The sequence below is a fragment of the Nyctereutes procyonoides genome, unplaced genomic scaffold (assembly GCF_905146905.1).
Source record: "Nyctereutes procyonoides isolate TBG_1078 unplaced genomic scaffold, NYPRO_anot_genome, whole genome shotgun sequence".
Classification (NCBI taxonomy): Eukaryota; Metazoa; Chordata; class Mammalia; order Carnivora; family Canidae; genus Nyctereutes; species Nyctereutes procyonoides.
In genome coordinates, this window is record NW_026575051.1 from 23,460,809 (window position 1) to 23,474,124 (window position 13,316).

At 33.0% G+C, this 13,316-nt stretch overlaps 1 protein-coding gene across 1 annotated transcript in view; it reads right to left on the minus strand.

The window, feature by feature from the left end:
• COL21A1 (collagen type XXI alpha 1 chain) overlaps window positions 1–13,316 on the minus strand; it is a 185,265-nt gene that overhangs the window by 124,131 nt on the left and 47,818 nt on the right. The window contains exons 2-3 of the mRNA XM_055330678.1: window positions 6,206–6,331; window positions 2,467–3,018 (exon numbers count right to left, since the gene is read on the minus strand). Of these exons, the coding sequence (XP_055186653.1) occupies window positions 2,467–3,018; window positions 6,206–6,293 (640 nt within the window). The 5' untranslated portion in view covers window positions 6,294–6,331. The remainder of the gene's footprint in view (window positions 1–2,466; window positions 3,019–6,205; window positions 6,332–13,316) is intronic.

Here is a 13,316-nt window from a genome sequence, read left to right on the forward strand (position 1 = left end):
TCATAATCTAATAGTTTTTAAAAAGTTGAGGAAAGGGATCCCTGGGTGGCGCAGCGGTTTAGCGCCTGCCTTTGGCCCAGGGCGCGATCCCGGAGACCGGGGATCGAATCCCCCGTCGGGCTCCCGGTGCATGGAGCCTGCTTCTCCCTCTGCCTGTGTCTCTGCCCCTCTCTCTCTCTGTGACTATCATAAATAAATAAAAATAAAAATAAATAGTTCTTAAAAAAAAGTTGAGAAAAAAAAGCCCTTATATTCCAAGAACAATTTCAAAAACTATGTCTTAAAAGATGGCTATTGTACAGCATGTTTGTGAACTGAGTAGACACAGACATTACTTACATTCTTTCTTTGAGTGTGCATGAAGAAATATTTGGCAAGATTACAAATTTAATTTTTCTCTTACAGACTGGACATTTTTGCTAAAAGAATATTTTACTCCTTTTAAGCACAGCTACTCTTTCATGTGTAATTAGAATTTTTTTAAATAGAATGCATTTATCAAAATACATATCTACAGAATGTCTCTACAGCAAGTACTGCCCAGACATAATCAAATTTATATTTTAGGATTTAAAAGAATGGTAAGTAAATATCACCATGAAAAGTCTGCTTTAATAATGAAATATACCTAGCTTCAAACCCAAGAATTCTAACTACGAAACCAAAGAATTCTTACGACGTATTTAAAAATCTATGTATGTCAATTATTTCTCAATAAAACTGGGAAACAAATATAAATTTCTATGTTCTGTTCAAATGACAAAGGTCAACACAGTCTTACTGTTAGAGCCATAAAAACATAACTGTGATGACTATTTCTACTTGCTATAGTACCTTTTTAAAAGTTTGATTAAAGAAAATGCTTAATTTCTATCACCTTTTTTAAATTTTTTTTAATTTCTATCACCTCTTAAATAACCAAAATAATCTTAAATGTTGTTCTGTAGTATAGCCCAAAACAAAGATAAAGAAAATAGAGAAATAAATTTGTTTTCTAGACCACAATCACTTAGAAATGTTTCTATCAAACGTGAATCTACTTATTTTTGAAGCTTTCGGAAAAAAAACTTCTTTCCATTTTACATGAATATTACTTTTTAGGTATATATTAAATGCCTATAATATTACAAACAAATTACACTCCTCCAAAATAACATGAACATAAGCATATCCATCTGCTAACAGGATCAGTATATACCAAAACTGGAGCTTCTCCATACCATGGACTTATAAACACAAAGTTAGATTTCATGAAATGATATAAAAATAATTGACTAGTAAGTATTAGATTTTTGAATGTTCTCTTACTGATGGTAGTAACTTAATCTCTCTCAAGGACAATTTTTAACAGTTTTCCAGAGCTTTAACAATGTTAGTAATTTGATCTTTCTTTTTGAAGGAAATGAGATATTCCCATTCAGAATTCTATATATGAATATTTACTATTATTTATAGTAGAAAAACTTAGAAATGAACTAAACATTTCCACTGATGAATGGATAAAGAAGATGTGGGATGTATATATGTACATATATACATATTTATTACTCAGCCATCAAAAAGAATGAAATCTTGCCATTTGCAATAGCATGGATGGAGCTATAGTGTATTATGCTAAGTGAAATAAGTCAGAGAAAGACAAATACCATAGGATTTCACTCAAATGTGGAATTTAAGAAACAAAACAGATGTACATAGGGAAAAAAAGAGGCAACCTTTAAAGCAGACTCAACTATAGAGATCAAATTGAGGATTGATGGAGGGAAGGTGGGTGGTGGATGGGCTAAATGGGTGATGGATATTAAGAAGGTGCTTGTGATGAGCACTAGATGATATGTGTAAGTGATGAATCACTAAATTCTACTCCTGAAACTAATACTACACTATGTTATCTAACTAGAATTTAGGTGAAAATGTTTTTTTAAAAAGAAGAGCATACAAAAAAAAGGAAATTATTAAATTATTGTAGGAGACTGAAGTTGTCTGCTATCATGTTAATAGAGGATGAAATTTTACATAAAAATAATAGAATATACAATAGTATGAAGTTATTTATATAATTTTATCCTTATTTAGGCACAGGAATAAGCTCTCAGACACACAGAAATTTAAAAAAGACTGGGATGAAGAAGAAAAACTCATTAACAAGAATAATGATCATATGTGACTTAGATATATTCTTATTTTTTGTGTGCATTTTCTTTTATCTCCACAATTAGACATGCTGTAAATGAAAAGAAAAAGCAACAGTAAAAGTATGTACTTTCCAACCATAGATTTTTTTAAGCAATTATTTCTAGAAGCAAAATTTATCTAGAATAAATTAAACACAAAAATACATGTCCACCTCAATTCTAACATAATAGATAATTTGACATGAAATATAAATGCACTGGTATAAATAAGCAGGTTATAACAATATGTTAGAAAATTTAATTATTAATTATTAATTCTATTAAAGCTTACCTTCACAAAGTTTCTGCTTCATCACCTCCCTTATTTTGGATATTGCAATATAGTCTTCCACATAAAACACATAAGTAGATGAAGGCTTATTGGCAATAGCTCTAAGTTCTGCATCTTCTGTTTCTGAACCAACGCCAATAGCAAATAATGTTATTTTACTATCTCTTGCTGCTTCTGCTGCATCTTTAACTTCATCTTGGGATTTACCATCTGTAAGTACTACTGCTATCTTAGTCAGAAACCGTGAGGACTTGGCAAAAAGGTAATCAAGTGCAAACTGGATGGCCTTTCCAGTCCTTGTGTTTCCGCCCAGGTAATGTATGGATTCCATTGCTGCCACCAAATTCTCTCCTGAATCATGGCTTCCAAGAGGAATCTCCAATACAGGGTAGTCACTATACTGGACCACTCCAACCTGAATAAACTTCGGTCCTATGTCAAAGTTTTTTGTGATATTGACAAGCCACTTTTTCACTATTTCAAAGTTTTCTGGACCAACACTGTAAGAGCCATCTAGGATGAAAACTAAATCTGTTGGAGCAGTACGACAACCTAAGTGAAAAAGAAAACCATCAGAGCATATTTGTTGTATAAAAAGCAAAACATGGGAGGTTTTTAACTGCATGATCTCTAAGTAACCTGATGTGGGGGGATCCTTTCACAACATACATGTGTATAAAATCACCATGAGGTACACATTAAATATAATACAATTTTGTATGTCCATTATACCTCAATAAAGCTGAAATTTTAAAAAGAAAAAATAACCAATTCATAGGAGCTTTGTGAAGATTAAATAAGATATACGGCCTAGCTCAAGAAAACTCTAAATGAGAGCTATTATTTGTGTCGACATTTTTAAATCTTTTGTCTTTAAATTTAAAGATTAATGATTCAGCTTTAAAAGTAGGGGGAAAAAACACACACTGTATATAACAGACAGATCTTTGTAGGGGCAGATATTACCATAAAGCAACATTTAATTCCATCTCTCCATTGAATAAATGAAAACACAAAAATAAATAAGTATGATTTTCAGCTATACACTAACAGTATTCTTTTAAGTTATCAAGGAAATATGGTTAGTTTAATGCAAAGCTGAGGTATTTACAAAAATATAAAACTAGTGATGGGAGGAAGAAATTTAAAAACAATTTTTTTGCCAACATCTGGATTCAACTAGCCAGTAAAGATCCATTCTTTGATATAGTTGATAAAAGTTTAGTGATCCAAGGTCACCAGTGTAATCTACTCATGTAAGACATGCAAGATGAGTGTTTAAAAATCTGATCTCTCATCTTTAGCCAATAATCTTGTGTGAAGTGAATCTTTGTTATGAGTACAAAGCTAAAAAAAAATGAGTACAAAGCTATTTCTTTCTCCACACATATATAGATTGTTGTTTCAAGATACCAGGAAACACATGTGGTCAGCACACCTTAGAGTTCTACTGGAGAACAAAAAACTAAGTTACACCTAGACAAGTTCTAAGCATTTGTGGAAAGAAAAAAAAAATCTTAACTTCCTTTTCCACAGTATTCAGCATGCCTTCAACCCTATTTCATTATATAAAATATATATATATATATATGGTATATATATATATATATAATATATATATATACTCTTCAGTGATCAGATGCCCAATATAATGATTTATTTTCTGTAGACATCACAAATAAGATATCGTAATTGCAAAGGAAAGTTCCGGGGAAAAAACAATGTTCAGGGACAACTAGTATTTGTATTTCATTATATTTCTCCATTTGCTTAGAAGCAAAATCAATCAATCTCTCTCTTTTTCTTTCCCTCTCCTTTCCACTCTTTTCCTCATAATTGTCTACTTCCATATCTGGGATGACAACAAGGCTCACATGAAGATGCCTCAATTTTAAACTTAACTCACCTATTACAGTAACCAGCCAAAATAAAACACTATTGTTGGATGAACATGTAGTCCAGAGATTACCAAGAAAAATTTTAACTGCCAAAATATAGGTTTATCTCAAAAATGTAATCATGATTATGATGTCACCCTTAGGGTAGTGGTGCAATCCAAAAAAAGCATGAGGGACATTATTCCAACATCCTCTGCCATGGTGAACACTGTCAGAGTTCAGGCCAGGGACAGCAGAAATGGAATTCTGCTCCAGAGGAAAGTTTTCTAACCCAAGGGAATGCAGTTCTTCTGGGGTTTTTTGGAAGCTGGATTGGGATTACAGACATATGCTTTTGTTGGGCTTTTGTGGGAGAGACAAAAGGACAGGCAAGTGATGTTTGCAGAGTTCTTCAGGGTTGTTCTTCCTCAATACTATGAGACTCATTGTCTAGACCTGCCAGTGTTTGTATGTCACTTGATTCAGTGTTTATATACTAGTACAGGGTTATTCTTGGCCATCCCTATCCCTTTCTAGAGCCATGGACCATATATTTCATAACTGCAAGGTTAGCCAAGAGCATGGGTACAAAAGCAAGCACTTCCATTTATAAAGATTAGACAAAATACCACTCCAAAAGACCTCCTCCTTAGAGAGATGAATCATCAGTGTCAGAAAAAAAAAAAAAGACTGAAGATCAAAAGCATAGTTCAAATACTAGTTACAGCTCTAACCAGCTGTATGGTATTAGGTAGGTTCCTTGAATTTTGTGAATGGATTATTACTCAGCCATTAGAAACGATGAATTTGCTTCGACATGGATGGAACTGGAGGGTATTATGCTGAGTGAAGTAAGTCAATCAGAGAAGGACAATCATTATATGGTTTCACTCATACGGGGAATATAAAAAATAGTGAAAGGGATTATAAAGGGGAAAGGAGAGAAAATGAGTGGGAAATATCAGAGAGGGTGACAAAACATGAGAGACTCCTAACTCTGGGAAACAAACAAGGGGTAATGGAAGGGGAGGTGGGCAGGGGATGGGGTAACTGGGTGATGGGCACTGAGGGGGACACTTAAGGGATGAGCACTGGTTGTTATACTATCCATTGGCAAATTGAACTTCAATAAAAAAATGCAAAAAAAGAAAAGAATATCTACTTTGTATAGGCCTTGAGTGGATTAAACTGTGTTATACAAACATTAAATTTCTTATTAATAAATTTTATGCAAGTTGAATCAAGTTGTTAAACCATATATTTTAAGTGCTATAGAACCCATCCTTAATTTATAGAATGTTTATGAGTTTTAAAATATGATTATAAGCAAACTTGTTTAAAAGAGGCATGATATCTATAAATAATGGCCTGGGTAGCAGAACTGCAATCAATATAACTCTCCTTCTCTAATGTAAGCTCTTCTATAGGCAATTAGAATAACAGTCACCATCTACTGAGATGTCACTGTGCTAAGCCATTAACATACATTATTCTGTTTACGTGGATTGTCTCATTATCTTTATGAGAGAAGCTCATAGGATGGTCCTAATAACCCTATGAGGTAGGTACTTTATCTCTATATCACTAAGCCCTAAATGGCTGAGCATAAACTCAATACCAGATCATTTATTCCAAAGCCTGATGGGTAAAAGAGAACAAACAATTACCACAGAATTTTCTCAAAATTACCTCCGATAAAAGCTTTTATTCTCTGTTAATACATAACATAGCAATTCATTTCATTTTAGGGAATTATAGCATTAAAGACAATAAGAGTAATGTCCTTAAAAGAATTGCTTGAGATTCCCTAATTTGATTTCCACAATCAATTTTCTGATAATAAAAATGCTGATAGTTCTTACTTGATCTTATTTCCCCATCTTCAGCTAATACAGAATTCTGAAGAAGCAGGACCAAAACTATCCAAAGAAATGTAATATGGTGAGCCATGTTTCTGTTTTCGTTCTAATATTTTGGTTTTAGGATTCCTAAAGAGAAAAAAAGAAAAGAAGTGAAGTTAAATACATTAGAAAAATAAAAACATATACCTACCCATTATAAGTTTAAATTTTTTCATTGTAATACCCAGTTGGAGTAGTTTTTACTAGCCTTACAATAATTTCTATTGAAAATAGCCATATTTTTAAAAAGAACAAAAATAGCCATATGATCCTCTCAATTGATGCAGAAAAAGCATTTGACAAAATATATCATCTTTCTTGATTAAAACTCTCCACTATGTAGGGATAGAGGGAATATACCTCAATATCCTAAAAGCCATATACAAAAAGCCTACAATGAATATCATTCTCAATGCAGAAAAGCTGAGAGCTTTTCCCCTAACATCAGGAACAAGACAGGGATATCCACTCTCACCAGGGCTGTTCAACATAGTACTACAAGTCCTACCCTCAGCAATCAGACATCAAAAAAATAATAAAAGACATCCAAATTGGCAAAGGAGGAGTCAAACTCTCTCTTCACAGAAGACGATATTTTATGTGGAAAACCCAAAAGACTCCACCCAAAAATTGCTAGATCTCATACAGGAATTCAGCAGTGTGGCAGGATATAAAATCAATGCAAAGAAATCAGCTGCATTTCTATACAATAACACTGAGACAGAAGAAGGAGAAATTAAGGAGTCAATCCTATTTACAATTGCCCCAAAAACTGTTCCAAAAACTATGGAACACTCATGAAACAAAGAAATGGAAAAACATTCCACACTCATGGATTAGAAGAACAAATATTAATAAAATGTTTATACTACCCAGAGCAATCTACATTCAATGCGATCCCTAGCAAAATACCATCAAAATTTTTCACAGAGCTGCAACACATAATCCTAAAATTTGTATGGAACCAGAAAAAAACCCAAGTAACCAGAAGAATGTTGAAAAAGAAAATCAAAGCTGGTGGCATCACAATTCCAGACTTCAAGCTCTATTACAAAGCTGTAATCATCAAAACAGTATGGTACTGGCACAAAAACAGATAGGTCAATGGATCAGAAGAGAGAACCCAGAAGAAGATCCTCATATGGTCAACTAATCTTCAACAAAGCAAGAAAAATAACCAATGGAAAAAAAGAGAGTCTCTTCAACAAATGGGGTTGGGAAAATTGGACAGCCACATGCAGAAGAATGAAACTGGACCACTTTCTTACACAATACACAAAGATAAACTCAAAATGAATGAAAGACCTAAAGGTAAGACAGGAATCCATCAAAATCCTAGAGAAGAACACAGGCAGCAACCTATTCTACCTTGGCTTCAGCAACTTCTTTCTAGACACGTCTCCAAAGGCAAGGAAAACAAAAGCAAAAATGAGCTATTGGGACATCAGGATAAAAAGCTTCTCACAGCAAAGGAAACTATCAACAAAATTAAAAGGCTAGCTATGGAATAGGAGAAGATTTTTGCAAATGACATATCGGATAAAAGGCTAGTATCCAAAATCTATAATGAACCTATCAAACTCAACACCCAAAAAACAAATAACCCAGTCAAGAAATGGGCAGAAGACATGAACAGACATTTTTCCAAAGACAACATACAAATAGCCAACAGACACATAAAAAAAATGCCCCACGTCACTTGGCCTCAGGGAAATACAAAGCAAAACCACAACAAGATACCATCTCATATCAGTCAGAATGACTAAAATTAACAAGTCAGGAAATGACAGATGTTGTGAGGATGCAGAGAAAGAAGAACCTTCTTACACAATTGGCGGGAATGCAAGCTGATACACCTACCCTAGAAAACAATATGAAGTTCCTCAAAAAGTTAAAAATAGAGCTACCCTATGACCCAACAATTGCACCACTAGATATCTACCCCAAAGAAACAAATGTAGTGATCCAAAGGGGCACTTGCATCCCAATGTTTATAGCAGCAATATCCACAATAGCCGAACTATGGAAAGAACCCAGATGTCCATTAACAGAGAAATGGATAAACAAAATGTGAGATTATACCACACACAATGCAATATTACTCAGCCATCAGAAAAGATGAAATCTTATAGATTTACATTGCTGTGGATGGAACTGGAAAGTATTATGCTGAGCAAAATAAGTCAATCAGAGAAAGACAATTATGCAGTTTCACTCATATGTGGAATTTAAGAAAACAGGATCAATGGGGAAGGGAGGGAAAAATAAAACAAAATCAGAGAGGGAGACAAACTGTAAGAGACTCTTAACTATATGAAACAGATTGAGGGTTGCTGAGGAGAAGGGGTGGGGGTAACTGGGTGATGGGCATTAAAGAGAGCACATGATGTAATGAACACTGGATGTTATATGCAACTGATGAATTACTGAACTCTACATCTGACACTGTATGTTAACTTTATTTAAATAAAACAAATTTTTAAAAAATTAAAATTTTCCTTTATAAGAGAGAAGAGGTTCTGGGATGATTTCATCTGTGGCAGAAAGGGAATCCTCCACAAAAGGAGTAGGAATCTGCCACAGCATGGGAGAAACCAGCCAAAGTTGGTGTGCAGACTGGAGTCCTGCAGGGTCCCTGCCACAGGGTGAGTATGCTCCCACCCAGTAATTCTTCCCCATGAGCCTTAACAGAGTACACAGAACACACAAGTAATACAAAGAAAGTTGAGAGCAAAACAGAACAGCAAGAGAGAGCTTCCACTTTCCTCCACCTGTTGAGGTACCCAGGGAATTACACAATACAAATCTTTGGCTTGCTAAAGGCTGGGGGAGAAGCAACAGAACTGAGAGAAAGTCCCTCCAAGGCCCTCTAGTCCTTCACTACAGTGGAGAGAGATCTCAAAAAGCAGAAAGCCAAAGGAAGTACAAGAGAGAAAAATAAAATTTGGAAATACAAAAAGGTGGAAAACATACTGTCAAGATAAAAGAAATCTCCCAAGGGTCTCCCAAGATATGAGAAGAAACAAGAGAAATCTGATGTCTCATCAGGATTAAAATATTCAGTATAAGCAGATCTAGAGATGACCTAAATATGAGAAATATCAAATAGGATCTGTAAAATTGTTATAAATATGTTAAAGAATCTAATGGACAACAATGAGTAAATAATATGAGAAATTTAAGATGAGAGATGGAAACCTTAAAAAAAATGACACAAGCTGAAACGATTGCCATGAAAAACATATCAAAAAATAACTCATACAATGGGCTTACCTACATATATCTGAGGAAAAGATTAGTAAACTTGAAGAGGTCAACAGAAATTATCCAAAATGAAACCCAAAAAGGGGCTAGGAGAGAATGATAAAAGGAATGAGCATCTGAAATCTATAGAACAATATCAAGTGGTCTTGATTTAGCATACAAGCAATCAGCTTTTCAGATGGAAAGGAGAAAGTGAAATATTTGAAAATACAATAGCCAAAAGTTTTCTAAATTGACAAAGGTACCAACAATCAGAGAAAAAAAGTTAAACCCCAAGCAAGATAAAAAGTGAGTCACACCTAGGCACGTCACACTCAATTAGTATCAAAATAAAAGAGAAAATTCTGAAAACCAGCCAGAGGAAAAAGGACATTGCATACAGAGGGACAACAGTTTGAATTTTAGATGGAAATTTCATAGTCACAGAATGGGCAGATCAGAAAGACATAAAAATTCTAAATGTGTAGATATCTAACAATAAAGCTTCGAAATACATGGAGCAAAAAAATGGGGAAAAAAACAAAAAATTTCAAATCAAAATGTTTCATTTTAACACTCACTTTTCAATAAGATTGAATTAGACAAAAAAATTTCTAATGGCATAGGTTTAAAAAACACCAATCAACTTCACCTCATTGACATTTACAGAACACTTCACCTAACAGTAGCCAGAATATATATTCTTTTGTAATGGAAAATGCAATAGTCATATATAGGCTATATGCTGGAGAAAAAAAATAAGCCTCAAATTCCAAACAAATTAAATTACATCAATTATATTTCTTTGACCAAATGGTATTAAATTAAAAAAGGAAAATAAAAGGAAAAAGAAGAAAATCCCAAAAGTCTTCGAAATTTAGCAACATATTTCTGTTTAATTCATAAGTAAAAGAGATCAGAAGGGAAATTTTAAAATATTTCAAATCAATTAATAACTTTTTTAAAAAATCAAAATTTTGTGATGCAGCTAAAGCACTGCTTAGGGGGAAAGTTTAGCTTAAAAGGTATATATTAGAAAAGAAGAATAATTCAAAATATTTAAACTTCCATTTTAAGAGGCAGGGGAATGTAGGGGCTCCTGGCTGGCTCAGTCAGAGGAGAATGCTTAATCTCGGGGTTGTGAGTTCAAGTCCCACACGGAGTGTAGAGATTACTTAAAAATAAATAAAAACTTAAAAATATATATTTTAAAGAATTTAGAGAAAAAACAAATTAAAGCCAAAAGTAAAAGAACTGATGAAATAGAAAATTGAAAAATAAAAGTTAATTATTTGAACAAATGAAAATTCTTGGAAATCCTAGCAAGGATAACCAAGATATAAAACAGAAAACATAAATTACATGAGTCAATATTGAAATAGGGGATGCCACTACAGAGCCTACAAACATAAAAAAATAGACAGATAAAATAAACAAAATTCCAGAACACACTACCTATAAAAAGTATTCTAAATAGAAATTCTCTATTAGAGAAATTGAATGTTAAAACAAAAATTTTCCCAACACAAAAAAGCAAAACAAAATAAAAAACTCTCCAGATCTAGTTTCACCAGTAATTTCTATAAACGTTTAAGAAAAAAAAAATAGTAATCAAATTATTTTATGAAATGAAATGAAAATAGAGGCAAAATTAACTCTCCCCAACTTTTTGTATCAGACCAACATAACCCTAATAGAAAATTAGACAAAGATATTACAAGTTATGAAAGCTATAATCCATTATCCCTCATGAACAAGGATGTAAAAAATCCATAAAATATTAGCATATCAAATCTAGCAATATATAAAAAAAGATCGTGACCAAGGTTATCCCAGATATGCAAGATTGGTTTAAGTTTCAAAATTCAACTGATGTGATTTAAGAGACTAAAAAAGAAAAATCACATGAACATCTCAATTTATACAGTAAAGGCATTTAACAAAATTAACACCCATTCATGATAAAATTCTCAGCCAACTAAAAATAGAAGGGAACTTCTTCAACATGATAAATGCCATGTATGAAAAATCATCAGCTAACATAATCAAATGGTGAAAGCTGAACAATTTCTCCCCCAAATCAGTAAGAAGTTAGACATATTCTCACATCACTTCTACTCAAAGAGTCTCAGCCAATGCCATATTCAAAATGAAAAATAAAAGATATAAAGCCTATAAAGAAATAAAATTATAATTATTTATAGACAACATGATTTTCTACATTGAAAACTTTTGGCATCTACCAAAATGTTAGTAAAACTAATATATCAATTTAGCAAGGTCACAAGTCACAAGGATAATAGGGTTTTATTTTTTAAAGCATATCTACATACTAGCAACAAAACTGGGCAGTGAGGGAGAATGTAATACTATATTTAACAGTATCAAAAGCATCATAAACTTAATCAAAAATGTGCAAGACCTCTCTACTAAAACATATAATACATTGTTGAGAGCAATTAAAGAAAGCACTAAATAAAGATCTACATTAATAAATTAAAAGACTCAGTAGGGGCACCTGGATAGCTCATTTAAGCAACTAAATCTTAATTTCAGCTCCAGCCATGATCTCAGGGTCATGAGATCAAGCCCCAGATCAGGCTCTGCACTCACCATTGAATCTACTTGGGATTCTCTCTCTCCACCCCCACCCCACCCAGACCCTCCCCCAGCTTGTGCTCTCTAAATAAATAAATAACCTTAAAAATAAAAAGACTCTGTATTGGTTACATGTCCACTTTTCTTAAATTGATATATAAATTCAACACAACCCAATCAAAATCCTAACATATTTTAAAAAGAAAGTGATGAACTTATTCTAAAATTATATAAAATGCAAATGATTTTCAATTAGAAAAACAATCTTCAATAACAAACAATCTTGATTAACAAAAACTAAACTGGAGAATTTACACTACCTGATTCTAGCTTATTATAAAGCTCTAATAATCAAGAAACTATGTCATTGGTATAGGGATAAATACAGAATGGAACACAAGAGAGTTCAGAAATTGACCCACACTTACACAGTCAATAGATTTTCAATACAAGTGTCAAGGTAACTGAACAGGAAAGTCTTTCCAATAATGGTGCTGGACCAACTAGATAAACACAATAAAATGATCCTTGACACCCCATCTCATTCCACATACAAAAAATAGATAAAGCATAGATACAAATGTAAAAGCTAAAACTATAAAGTTTCTAAAAGAAAATTTAGGAGAGTATCTTCATGGCCTTGGGATTAAGCAAATTTTCTTAGGACACAAAAACTACTAGCAATTTTAAACATGGATACATTAGATTTCACTAAAATTAAACATTTGTTCCAAAAAAACCATTAAGAATACAAGCCAATATTCACAATACTTACCAAAAAATGACCCATTCCTAGTATACATTTTTTAAAGTTTTACAATATTACTCAGCCATAAAAAGTAAAATAAAATCTTGCCATTTGTAATGACATGGATGGACCTAGAGGGTTGATAATTGTATAATTTGTTGTATATAATTCAGACCTCAATGAAAAACAGTCAATGCAGTACCATCACAGTCATTTTCCAATTAGGCTATCCCCTCTAGACACAGAGCTATAAAAAGCAAAAATGTCAATGAGAGGCATTTTTGGTGAGTCATTACCAGGATGTGCTGTTTTATGACAACAATATGTGCTAATAAATATTGAGTAACTTCCTCCCCAAAAGCCTCAAAGTGGAGTTATTCTGCTCCTCTACCAAAATCATCTTCATTATTTCTATGTAGTATCTAATTCCTTCAGAATTCTTGGGATAAAGTTAATTGTCTGATTTTATTAAATTCTAGACTG